At 37.1% G+C, this 12,660-nt stretch overlaps 2 protein-coding genes across 2 annotated transcripts; both read left to right on the top strand.

Annotated features, from left to right (window-relative positions):
* The first annotated feature begins 398 nt into the window (after nt 1–398).
* LOC130243014 (uncharacterized) lies at nt 399–9,485 on the top strand. The gene is made up of 15 exons (XM_056475036.1): nt 399–1,119; nt 1,803–1,932; nt 2,333–2,495; nt 2,570–2,762; nt 2,958–3,050; nt 3,381–3,473; nt 3,804–3,896; nt 5,231–5,323; nt 5,654–5,746; nt 7,072–7,164; nt 7,495–7,587; nt 7,893–8,027; nt 8,142–8,841; nt 9,071–9,339; nt 9,471–9,485. The coding sequence occupies exons 2-15, from the start codon at nt 1,827–1,829 to the stop codon at nt 9,483–9,485; spliced, it is 2,232 nt and encodes a 743-aa protein (XP_056331011.1). The 5' UTR covers nt 399–1,119; nt 1,803–1,826.
* A 234-nt stretch (nt 9,486–9,719) lies between these two features.
* Nucleotides 9,720–12,183, top strand: LOC130243570 (uncharacterized). The gene is made up of 5 exons (XM_056475788.1): nt 9,720–10,063; nt 10,243–10,335; nt 10,491–10,562; nt 10,679–10,753; nt 11,659–12,183. Exons 1-5 carry the CDS (start codon nt 9,886–9,888, stop codon nt 11,877–11,879), a joined length of 639 nt encoding a protein of 212 aa, XP_056331763.1. The 5' UTR covers nt 9,720–9,885; the 3' UTR covers nt 11,880–12,183.
* The last annotated feature ends 477 nt before the right edge of the window (nt 12,184–12,660 follow it).

The following is a 12,660-nucleotide window of genomic DNA, read 5'->3' on the forward strand; positions in this document are numbered from 1 at the left end:
AAGACTATTAGACACTAGTAGCCACTAGACCCATGGGCAAACTCGATCCTGCAGGGCAGGTGTCCTGCACAGTTTAGCTCCAACACTAATCAAACACACCTGCTTATAGATTTCTAGTGATCTTGAAGACATTGATTAGCATGTTCAGGAGGGTTTGATAAGTGTTGGAGCAAAACTGTGCAGGACACCCCAGCACACTGAAAAAAATGATTCAAAGATGATTCCTTGGATTTACAATTTTTTTTTTTTAAAGTGGTTGTAAACAATTTATTTGGACTGAATTTAAACAAACAAATTAAGACGAACATTACTCAATTTAATTTGTTTGTTTAAATTCAACCCATATTAATTGTTTGCAACAGTTTTGCAGACATTATTTTTTTCAGTGCACTAGACAGTAAACACAACCTTATTGTTCTAAAGAACCCTTTTATTCTGAAATATCTGTACAATTTATATTTCAATATGTATCTTGTTTGCTACCATCTTTATTTTGTTTCTGTTTTTAGTTTATCAGAACACAACCCCTTCTCCACAGAATAAATATCAGTAGCCTAATAAAGTAGAATTTAGAGATATTGAATTTATGATCAATATTAGTATTTTTTCCTTAAGTATTATTACAACATTTAACTCAGTTGTGTATTTCAGATGCTGTGAAGTCATATAACTGTATAACTAATGCTAAATTATAATGACTTTTTTTGTATAAGTCGGTGGGTGCTAGCAACCAAAATTCTTCAAAATATGTTCTTTTGTGTTCAACAGAAGAAAGAAAATCATAAAGGTTTAAAATTACACAAGAAGAGTAAATGATGAGGTAATTGTGCATTTCGGGTGAACTGTCCCTTTAACACACGATCAATAGAGGCCAATTGCAAGTATATCAGTAGTCCTCAACAAAATAGTTGCCACCGCGTTTCCTCATGTTTCGGTGAGTTAATGTTGTGGGTACGCCAAAATCAATTTAATAATAATAATAAAAACATGCTATATTCGACACAGGCGTGGCTTCTGACGTCACGCCCTTTTTACCCGGGAAATCATTTCTGGCGCAAAACCCGTGAACAGGACCACACGAGGAGTGCATTTATCAGGATAGAGCGTCAAGAGAGAGAGGTAAGTTTACTAGCTTGTTTTGTAAACTCATATTTGTCAATTTGTGAAACGCAGACCAATTAAACCAATTATAGACAGCTAACATTACAGATGAGCCAATTACTGTCGTTGCTTGCCAATGGTCGTTAGGCCTGGCACGACAACAATTTTTTTGATTGATGATATATTGTTCCCGAAATAATTGCGTTAAACAATATTATCGTCATTTGAACACAATGCCCCAAAATACAAGTATATTAAAAAAATATAAACTGGAGAAACTGCCCAGGCCCTGCTTTCGCCTCGGAGAAGGATAAGAACACCACGATCTGCACCACGTAATCATGTAAATTATTGAAGTGATGATGTACATGTATTGTTCGATAAGTCAATATATATTGAGAATTCCGAAGTACTTGTTGTACATTGTACAAAGTAAATTTGTAAAAATGGATCTGGGAAATGGAAAGTGCATATTTCATTTCAAGTTTTAACTTTAACTTGCAGTCTTTCATCTACTTTTTATTTTTTTTGCTTTTTTATTTTTGATAAATACATGTTTTTTGTGTAACTAGTAAGCATGGTCTAAGTTGGTAGTATGTTTTAAGCTGATTGGACACAGTAAATGTGTAGTGTCATACAATCAAGATTTAAGTAATATTCACTGAGCTTTTGATTATTTGCTTTTTAACTCTACTTTTCAGAATGTAAATACATAACTGGATGCAATGTCTAAACGGAAGAGAATTAGTCCTGTGGAGGATGCCACTACACACATTCTGTCTGGCAAAGACAAGCCATGCTTTGAGGAGAGATTCATTAACTCTCATAAAGGTTAGTTAGTATCTGTATTTCAATGCTTTAGTCATCTCACACCACAAGAACATACTGTAGATTATTAAATCATATATCAAACATTAGACTGATATACATACGATAATAGCATTAAATGCATATGTAAAGCTGTGCTATGTTGAAAAATCTAATTTCAGTAGTTTTTTTTTACTGGTATTATTAAGATAATTATTTTTTTGATGAAACAGTTGCTGTTGTGAATTGTGCAACTGATTGAACAGTTTTTCACAAAGGTTGAAACTAACCAGATGTTGGAAGAAGTTTTTATGGCCTGTAATTAATTAGTGCATGCCCATTAAAGGCCATGTCAATTAAATAAAGGACCACCTAATTGTCACTGAAACGCATAATTTTCAACGCTGTCATTTCTCTATTTTAGGTAGAGGTGTGTTTGCTAGCATGTCCATTGACAAAGGATGCTTCATTCTTGAATACCGTGGAAAGTTAATTTCCCAAGAGGAGAGCCAAATAAGACAGAATAAATACAGTGAAACAGAAAATACCTTCTTATTTGACTTTGATTGGGACGGAAAACAATGGTGGTAGGTTTTGGGAACCATTTGTACTATTTTTGAACTATTGGAAACCAGTCTCATGTTTTGTTTTCTCATTTTAGCATTGATGCCTCAAAAGAAGATGGTTCACTTGGGAGATTAGTGAATGACGATTACAAGTCTCCTAACTGTAAAATTAAAAAAATAGGTGTTGGAGGCAAACCACATCTGTGTTTGTTTTCAATTAAGGACATAGCTTCTGGTGAAGAAATAACATACAACTATGGAGATTCAAAATGGCCATGGCGTACTCTGGTAATTAGGTCTCTATTTACCTTGAGTTGGCGTTGTTGAGTTATTGTACTTAATGTGTTATATTACCTGATAAACTGAACAATTTCTATTAATAATAACGATGCAGTATTATTAATAATAACGATGCAGTATTGACAGCATTGAACACTGCAAAAAAAAAAAAAGATTTGTTTAGACCAGGTTCTCTCTTTACAGATCAACCGAGCAGACTCTTGCAGTGATGAGAACACGCCATCAGAAGAGGCCGCATGCTTTCCTACCAAAATCAACAAGAAGTCAACTGAACAGGTAGATATTTTCAGTTTGAGTCAAGTTTTTGATCGTCTTATGAGACACAAGGAACATAATGATCCGTTTAGACCCTCAGAAGGTTCCAGTTTCACTCTAATCTATTATTGTATAGAGTAATAGACTTATTTGAACATAATAAGAAAGTCCTCATTTTTAAACCGTGACGTAGCTTGAGGATTCCAGGAGTGTGTGAGGATAATCTGTCCACTGTACTGACATTGATGTGGTGTGAATCGTGTCGTGTGTGTGTGTGAAGGTCCTGATGTTTCTCCAGTATGAAATAAATGTAATGTGTTTCTCAGAGTAGATGATGTTCTCTCTTTACAGATCAACCGAGCAGACTCTTGCAGTGATGAGAACACGCCATCAGAAGAGACCGCATGCTGTCCTACCAAAATCAACAAGAAGTCAACTGAACAGGTAGATATTTTCAGTTTGAGTCAAGTTCTTGATCGTCTTATGAGACACAAGGAACATAATGATCCGTTTAGACCCTCAGAAGGTTCCAGTTTCACTCTAATCTATTATTGTATAGAGTAATAGACTTATTTGAACATAATAAGAAAGTCCTCATTTTTAAACCGTGACGTAGCTTGAGGATTCCAGGAGTGTGTGAGGATAATCTGTCCACTGTACTGACATTGATGTGGTGTGAATCGTGTCGTGTGTGTGTGTGAAGGTCCTGATGTTTCTCCAGTATGAAATAAATGTAATGTGTTTCTCAGAGTAGATGATGTTCTCTCTTTACAGATCAACCGAGCAGACTCTTGCAGTGATGAGAACACACCATCAGAAGAGGCCGCATGCTGTCCTACCAAAATCAACAAGAAGTCAACTGAACAGGTAGATATTTTCAGTTTGAGTCAAGTTCTTGATCGTCTTATGAGACACAAGGAACATAACGATCCGTTTAGACCCTCAGTAGGTTCCAGTTTCACTCTAATCTATTATTGTATAGAGTAATAGACTTATTTGAACATAAGAATAGGGATGGCCAAAAACATTTTTTTCCAATAGTTTTTTTAAACTGTGGTCCATTCATTATTGATTCTCAAAGCAGTGAATCGATTTTTTATTATTATTTTTTTTTTTGTATTTTATTTTGGTTATCATTGCACATGCATGTCATCGAGGCATCCGCACTCACACTTACAGCCACATACATCATCAGGGCTTAACTTTTTGCAGTGTGTGGAAACAGTGTGAGGTCACCTGAGCAGGAGCAGAACTGAAGTGATGCTCACTGATCAACACAGATCATTTCCCTGGTCTCGAGACCACATCTCTGCTTTTTAATGATTAACTGATTAATTCCTTTAGTTAAATGGTTTAAAATATAAGTCATGTTAAAAATTTCTTTCAAGCTGTTTTTAAAATGTTTGCTGCGTGAGGAAAAAAATTTGCTAGACCCATCATTCATAATTGTGTTCTAGAGAAAAGCTCAGTCATGTCGAAGTTGCAATTAAATGCTTTACCAGAACATGATAAATAAATAGGTATGCCTATCTGTGAGAATATTACAAAGCCATATTATTAAATAATAAAGAATAAATAACTTAATATTGTAAGCATATGCTTATTTTTGCACTTTTGTGAAACGAGATGGAAAAGTTATAGACTGGAAAATATTGTAGATATTAAAGTTTAATTTTATCTTAAATGTAAAATAAGCTAATCAAGTTTTAGATGGGACTCTTTTTAGGCAGGTGTTCTAAAGAAATTAATCTGCCCACTATTTTAGGCTATATGTTGTTAAGCTACTGAGGGGAGTTTTGTTGTTTGTTTAATGTGCAACAGCTTTTAGAACAAGTGGCGCTTAAATTATTTTTTATTAATTTACCGTTTGTAAAATGTTCACCTGATTCAGTTTTTGAAATTTCAAAACTTTAAAATTTATATTCATCGATTTGTGAATCGAATAGAAAACTTGTATTAAAATCTAATTGAATCTGGGCATTTTAATTGATGCGCACCACTAATAAAGTCCTCATTTTTAAACCGTGCCGTAGCTTGAGGATTCCAGGAGTGTGTGAGGATAATCTGTCCACTGTACTGACATTGATGTGGTGTGAATCGTGTCGTGTGTGTGTGTGTGTGTGTGAGAAGGTCCTGATGTTTCTCCAGTATGAAATAAATGTAATGTGTTTCTCAGAGTAGATGATGTTCTCTCTTTACAGATCAACCGAGCAGACTCTTGCAGTGATGAGAACACGCCATCAGAAGAGGCCGCATGCTTTCCTACCAAAATCAACAAGAAGTCAACTGAACAGGTAGATATTTTCAGTTTGAGTCAAGTTCTTGATCGTCTTATGAGACACAAGGAACATAATGATCCGTTTAGACCCTCAGAAGGTTCCAGTTTCACTCTAATCTATTATTGTATAGAGTAATAGACTTATTTGAACATAATAAGAAAGTCCTCATTTTTAAACCGTGACGTAGCTTGAGGATTCCAGGAGTGTGTGAGGATAATCTGTCCACTGTACTGACATTGATGTGGTGTGAATCGTGTCGTGTGTGTGTGTGAAGGTCCTGATGTTTCTCCAGTATGAAATAAATGTAATGTGTTTCTCAGAGTAGATGATGTTCTCTCTTTACAGATCAACCGAGCAGACTCTTGCAGTGATGAGAACACGCCATCAGAAGAGGCCGCATGCTGTCCTACCAAAATCAACAAGAAGTCAACTGAACAGGTAGATATTTTCAGTTTGAGTCAAGTTCTTGATCGTCTTATGAGACACAAGGAACATAACGATCCGTTTAGACCCTCAGTAGGTTCCAGTTTCACTCTAATCTATTATTGTATAGAGTAATAGACTTATTTGAACATAAGAATAGGGATGGCCAAAAACATTTTTTTCCAATAGTTTTTTTAAACTGTGGTCCATTCATTATTGATTCTCAAAAGCAGTGAATCGATTTTTTTATTATTATTTTTTTTTTGTATTTTATTTTGGTTATCATTGCACATGCATGTCATCGAGGCATCCGCACTCACACTTACAGCCACATACATCATCAGGGCTTAACTTTTTGCAGTGTGTGGAAACAGTGTGAGGTCACCTGAGCAGGAGCAGAACTGAAGTGATGCTCACTGATCAACACAGATCATTTCCCTGGTCTCGAGACCACATCTCTGCTTTTTAATGATTAACTGATTAATTCCTTTAGTTAAATGGTTTAAAATATAAGTCATGTTAAAAATTTCTTTCAAGCTGTTTTTAAAATGTTTGCTGCGTGAGGAAAAAAATTTGCTAGACCCATCATTCATAATTGTGTTCTAGAGAAAAGCTCAGTCATGTCGAAGTTGCAATTAAATGCTTTACCAGAACATGATAAATAAATCGGTATGCCTATCTGTGAGAATATTACAAAGCCATATTATTAAATAATAAAGAATAAATAACTTAATATTGTAAGCATATGCTTATTTTTGCACTTTTGTGAAACGAGAAGGAAAAGTTATAGACTGGAAAATATTGTAGATATTAAAGTTTAATTTTATCTTAAATGTAAAATAAGCTAATCAAGTTTTAGATGGGACTCTTTTTAGGCAGGTGTTCTAAAGAAATTAATCTGCCCACTATTTTAGGCTATATGTTGTTAAGCTACTGAGGGGAGTTTTGTTGTTTGTTTAATGTGCAACAGCTTTTAGAACAAGTGGCGCTTAAATTATTTTTTATTAATTTACCGTTTGTAAAATGTTCACCTGATTCAGTTTTTGAAATTTCAAAACTTTAAAATTTATATTCATCGATTTGTGAATCGAATAGAAAACTTGTATTAAAATCTAATTGAATCTGGGCATTTTAATTGATGCGCACCACTAATAAAGTCCTCATTTTTAAACCGTGCCGTAGCTTGAGGATTCCAGGAGTGTGTGAGGATAATCTGTCCACTGTACTGACATTGATGTGGTGTGAATCGTGTCGTGTGTGTGTGTGAAGGTCCTGATGTTTCTCCAGTATGAAATAAATGTAATGTGTTTCTCAGAGTAGATGATGTTCTCTCTTTACAGATCAACCGAGCAGACTCTTGCAGTGATGAGAACACGCCATCAGAAGAGGCCGCATGCTGTCCTACCAAAATCAATAAGAAGTCAACTGAACAGGTAGATATTTTCAGTTTGAGTCAAGTTCTTGATCGTCTTATGAGACACAAGGAACATAATGATCCGTTTAGACCCTCAGAAGGTTCCAGTTTCACTCTAATCTATTATTGTATCGAGTAATAGACTTATTTGAACATAATAAGAAAGTCCTCATTTTTAAACCGTGACGTAGCTTGAGGATTCCAGGAGTGTGTGAGGATAATCTGTCCACTGTACTGACATTGATGTGGTGTGAATCGTGTCGTGTGTGTGTGTGAAGGTCCTGATGTTTCTCCAGTATGAAATAAATGTAATGTGTTTCTCAGAGTAGATGATGTTCTCTCTTTACAGATCAACCGAGCAGACTCTTGCAGTGATGAGAACACGCCATCAGAAGAGGCCGCATGCTTTCCTACCAAAATCAACAAGAAGTCAACTGAACAGGTAGATATTTTCAGTTTGAGTCAAGTTCTTGATCGTCTTATGAGACACAAGGAACATAATGATCCAATTAGACCCAGTGGTGTCAACTTATTTTTAGTGTATTTTCAGACTCCTTAGTGACAAATTTTCAAAAAAGCGACTAGCGCCAAATCTTGCAACCTTTTTTTTTTTTTGCTGTTACTGGAGATTTTTGGAGACTCTGATCTGTCTTAAATTTAATAATTTAAAAAAAAAGCTATTAAAAAAAGTTAACATTGTTGGAATTTCAACATACAGGTTCTGAACTGTTTATTTATAAACCACAGCTACACAGGTTTGCTGCCCGGATAAACCGACTGAGAGAACATCATAACAGACATGCTGAACGCTTTGAAAAGCTGTCTGAAGCACTTGTAATTGAAGGACGGGTGCCTGATAGCTCAGCGAATGATGAATCTGAGGTATATGCTAGTTTTTTTTTGTTTGTTTTTTGGAGGGGGGGTCAAAATGTCTTTCATATTTCAGCGTAATGTTTCTCATAGGGGCTTTTAATACAGTATTGACTGATCCCACAGATATCTTGTGAGGAATCCTGTTCTGACTACAGTGACAAGGATTATGTCCCTGATTCAGACAGTAGCTCATCAGACAGCAGTTGTAGAAGTGAAGAGCTTTATAACTTGCATGCTAAGCCACTGAAGGGAGGTGTTGTGGGGTTTCAGAGTACAACAGACAGGAGTGCAACAGACAGGAGTGCAGCAGACAGGAGTGCAAGCGCATTAAATAACCGCTCCACATCTGTGACCCCGATGCCTACTGACCTGCAAATAAACAGATACAAGAAGAAACAATATTGTGTTTATTGTCAGAAGCCATTCTCTAAAATCGCACGACACTTGGAGTTTGTTCATCACAATGAACTGGAGGTAGCTAAGGCATTCAGCTTTGACAAAAAGTCAAAGGAAAGAAGAGCGAGATTACACCTTTTGAAAAGTAGAGGGAATTTTGCCCATAATGCTGCAGTTTCAAAAGCTGGAATTGGGGAAATGGTTGCTTGCCGGCGGCCCAAAGAAGAAAAATCTACCTCTGACTTCAGTCACTGTATCCACTGTCAAGGTCTGTACAACAGAAAGACCCTATGGAGACACATGCGAACATGCCCCCAGAACCCCACAAATGAAAAACACACAGTTGGACAGAGGAGAGTTCAGTCACTCATCAGCTTGAGCCTTCCTCCACCAGCGGATGTTAGCAAAAGCGTATGGACCATTGCTTGTGAGATGGTGAATGATGAAGTTTCAGATGTTGTAAAAAAAAAATAGATACATTCTTCTTTTAGGGGAGCAGATGTACAACAGGCTGAAGTCACATTCAGGAAGAAATAACTATGTTAAACAAAAAATGAGGGAAGTAGCAAGGCTTCTCATCACTGCCAGATCACTGACACCCATTCATAATATAGAGGACTTCATCCAACCCTGCAATTTTTCTCATGTTATAAAAGCAGTAAGAGCAGTCGCTGGATTCAGTGAGGAGACAAACACCTACAAGATACCATCACTGGCACTGAAGCTTGGACACAGCTTGGTGAAGATTGCCAACTCGGTGGAATGCAATGCACTGATGTCAGGACGCGAAGCCGTTGCAGAGTGTGCACGAAATTTCAGACGTTTGTATGAAAGCAAGTGGAATGATGTAGTGTCTGCAGCTGCACTGACTACTCTGGGTGAAGCTAAATGGAATAAGCCACAAGTCCTGCCATTTACAGAGGATGTCAGAACACTGCACACATTTCTATACTCAAAACAGCAAGAGTTTGTGAACGCCCTACAAGACAAACCTACTAGCAAAAACTTTGCCAATCTTTGCAAAGTAATGCTGACACAGATCGTCATTTTTAACAGAAGAAGAGAGGGTGAAGTGTCCAAGATGGAAATCCAGTCTTACACGTCTAGAGATCAAACACCAATGCACAAAGATATCGCAGCTGGGCTCAGTGACTTTGAGAAAAAGCTTTGTAGTTATTTTCAAAGAGTGGAAATACGTGGTAAGAGAGGGAGAAAAGTACCAGTGTTGCTGACCCCTGATATGGTTGTGGCTGTGGATTTCCTTATAAGAATGAGAGAAAGGTGTCAAGTTGCTGTTGAAAACAAGCATTTATTTGCTCGTCCAGGTGCTCTGTCTCACTATCGGGGTGCAGACTGCATTCGCCTGTATGCCAAAGAAAGTGGAGCAAAGCATCCAGAAGCCCTTTGCTCAACAAAGCTACGTAAGCAAGTTGCCACGTTGTCCACAGTATTAAACCTTAAAGACAATGAGATGGATCAATTAGCCAACTTCCTTGGCCATGATATTAGAGTTCATCGGGAGTTCTACCGCCTCCCTGAAAGCACTTTACAGCTTGCAAAGATTAGCAAGGTCTTAATTGCTATGGAAAAAGGGAGACTGCCCGAACTCCAGGGCAAAGGATTAGATGGCATAACAATAGATCCTCAAGGTAAATATAACTGTGTAATATGTATTTTAACACAATCTGTAATCCATGATCAATTTTATTTCACAATGGTGTATATTCTGTGAAATATTAGGATTATTGTCAGTATTTCCTAAAATTTCAAACATAGGCAGCTGATTTGTCTTAATCAGATGCAATTCATGTGTTTTTGTATTAAACAGATGAAATGGATGTCTCCAGCAACAGTTCCAGTGATGAGGCAGAACTGCAAACTTCAAGTTGCAGAAGTCAAGAGAATGAGGATCATATGAATGGTATATGGTATATTCTACTTCTACATTTTTCTTCCTCCAGCTCTGCCTTTACTCGCTTACTCTGGATAATTACACTAGCTAGAACTGTACATTTCGTCATGTACATAAGTCAGTTTACTATACTTCAGATTGTTGCTTGCATGCTCTACTATCAGCAGGCAACCTGCAAGACGAGGGACCTCAAGATGAGGGACTCGAGGTGTCTTCAAAGAAAAAGGCAAAAATGGGTATGAGAAAACATATCACTTGTCAAGTCAGAAGAATAACATGTTTATTGTAAAGATACTAAAGTACAATATTAATAAATTCTTTAATCATTTATTATTGAAATGCTTCATCATAGGCTCCCAGAAAGCACATGTGGGTAGACCTAAATCCCCCTCCATTGTAGACTTGGATGTTGCCCATCTCAAACCAGGTAACTGTTTGAGATTATGAGATTAGACTTAATCTTTACCATAGTCCCAATATGTAGGTGGGATTAAGACATCAGTGTGTGTGTGTGTAGTTCAGGCCTATTATTCACTATGGTCCCAATATGTAGGTGTGATCTAGACATCAGTGTGTATGTGTGTGTAGTTCAGGACTTATTATTCACCATGGTCCCAATATGTAGGTGTGATTTAGACATCAGTGTGTGTGTGTGTGTGTGTAGTTCAGGACTTATTATTCACCATGGTCCCAATATGTAGGTGTGATTTATACATCAGTGTGTGTGTGTAGTTCAGGACTTATAATTCACCATGGTCCCAATATGTAGGTGTGATTTAGACATCAGTGTGTGTGTGTAGTTCAGGACTTATAATTCACCATGGTTCCAATATGTAGGTGTGATTTAGACATCAGTGTGTGTGTGTGTAGTTCAGGACTTATAATTCACCATGGTCCCAATATGTAGGTGTGATCTAGACATCAGTGTGTGTGTAGTTCAGGACTTATAATTCACCATGGTCCCAATATGTAGGTGTGATTTAGACATCAGTGTGTGTGTGTAGTTCAGGCCTATTATTCACCATGGTCCCAATATGTAGGTGTGATTTAGACATCAGTGTGTGTGTGTGTGTGTGTGTGTGTGTAGTTCAGACCTATTATTCACTATGGTCCCAATATGTAGGTGTGATTTAGACATCAGTGTGTGTGTGTAGTTCAGGCCTATTATTCACCATGGTCCCAATATGTAGGTGTGATTTTGACATCAGTGTGTGTGTGTGTGTGTGTAGTTCAGGACTTATATATTGAATAATATGTATGGATTGTATAGCAGTAGTAAGTAATGACATTTACTGGCTTTGATTGATTTGCTTTGTATTTTAATTTTTTTAGGTCCAAAAGTCATTGTGAAAAGGAAGTGGTCAGAAGAGGAGGTCAATGCAGTTGAAAAACATATGCTGCATTTCATACACAGCTGTAGAGTTCCTGGGAAAGCAGACTGTGTCTCGTGTCTGTTGGCCGAACCTCATGCACTAAGAAACAGAGATTGGTCTGCTGTTAAGTTTTATGTAAATAACAGAATTGCTGCTTTGAAAAGACAACAGAGTCGGTAGGAGAGATTTTTCTTTACACATATATGCTGTTTTTAGTGTTGTCACGATACTGGAGTTTGATACCAATTGGTACTGAAATTTTAAAAACGTCCATTTCCATGCTCAACAGAAATGACTGTGATTGGCCGTGAAGGTCATCAGTTCATCGAACTCACCGCTGTTTACTAAGTGTAACCACAGATACAGGGACACTGGAGCGTTGTAAAGCTGTGAAGATCGGCTGGTCTGTCTGAGCTGACATACGAGCGATCCGATGATGAATCGACTGATCTTCGTGGTTTTAAAAGGCTCCAGTGTCCCTGTATCTGTGGTTACACTCAGTCAACAGCCTTGATTTCAGTAAACTGATGACTTTCACGGCCAATCACAGTCATTTCTGTTGAGCATGTGAACACAACGGCAAATCAGCGGTTTTTAAGAACGCGCTCAAAATGTTCGCAGGAAATGAACGTTTTTAAAATTTTAGTACCGTGACAACACTAGCTGTTTTATGTTTGAGTTTATATGTGTTTTTTGATCTTATCAGAATTTTGTTTGGGCATTAGTTCCAGGACACCAATCTGTTTTGGTCCCCATGTATTCAGCTGCATATAAACACTAAATGTTTGCACATTTTTTTGTTACTGCAGATAGGATGCTGTTTTGTAATCAGTGTTGCTACAGCAATAAAATCGTTCTTGTGAATTCAGTATTGAATCTATATTTTATATAATGGGTTGCTCTTTGCTTCTGTCATAATTATCCAATTTTAGTTATTTTCTGGAGCAGCATTAGTAGTTGA

This window comes from Danio aesculapii, chromosome 16 (genome assembly GCF_903798145.1).
Source record: "Danio aesculapii chromosome 16, fDanAes4.1, whole genome shotgun sequence".
NCBI classification, from domain to species: domain Eukaryota; kingdom Metazoa; phylum Chordata; class Actinopteri; order Cypriniformes; family Danionidae; genus Danio; species Danio aesculapii.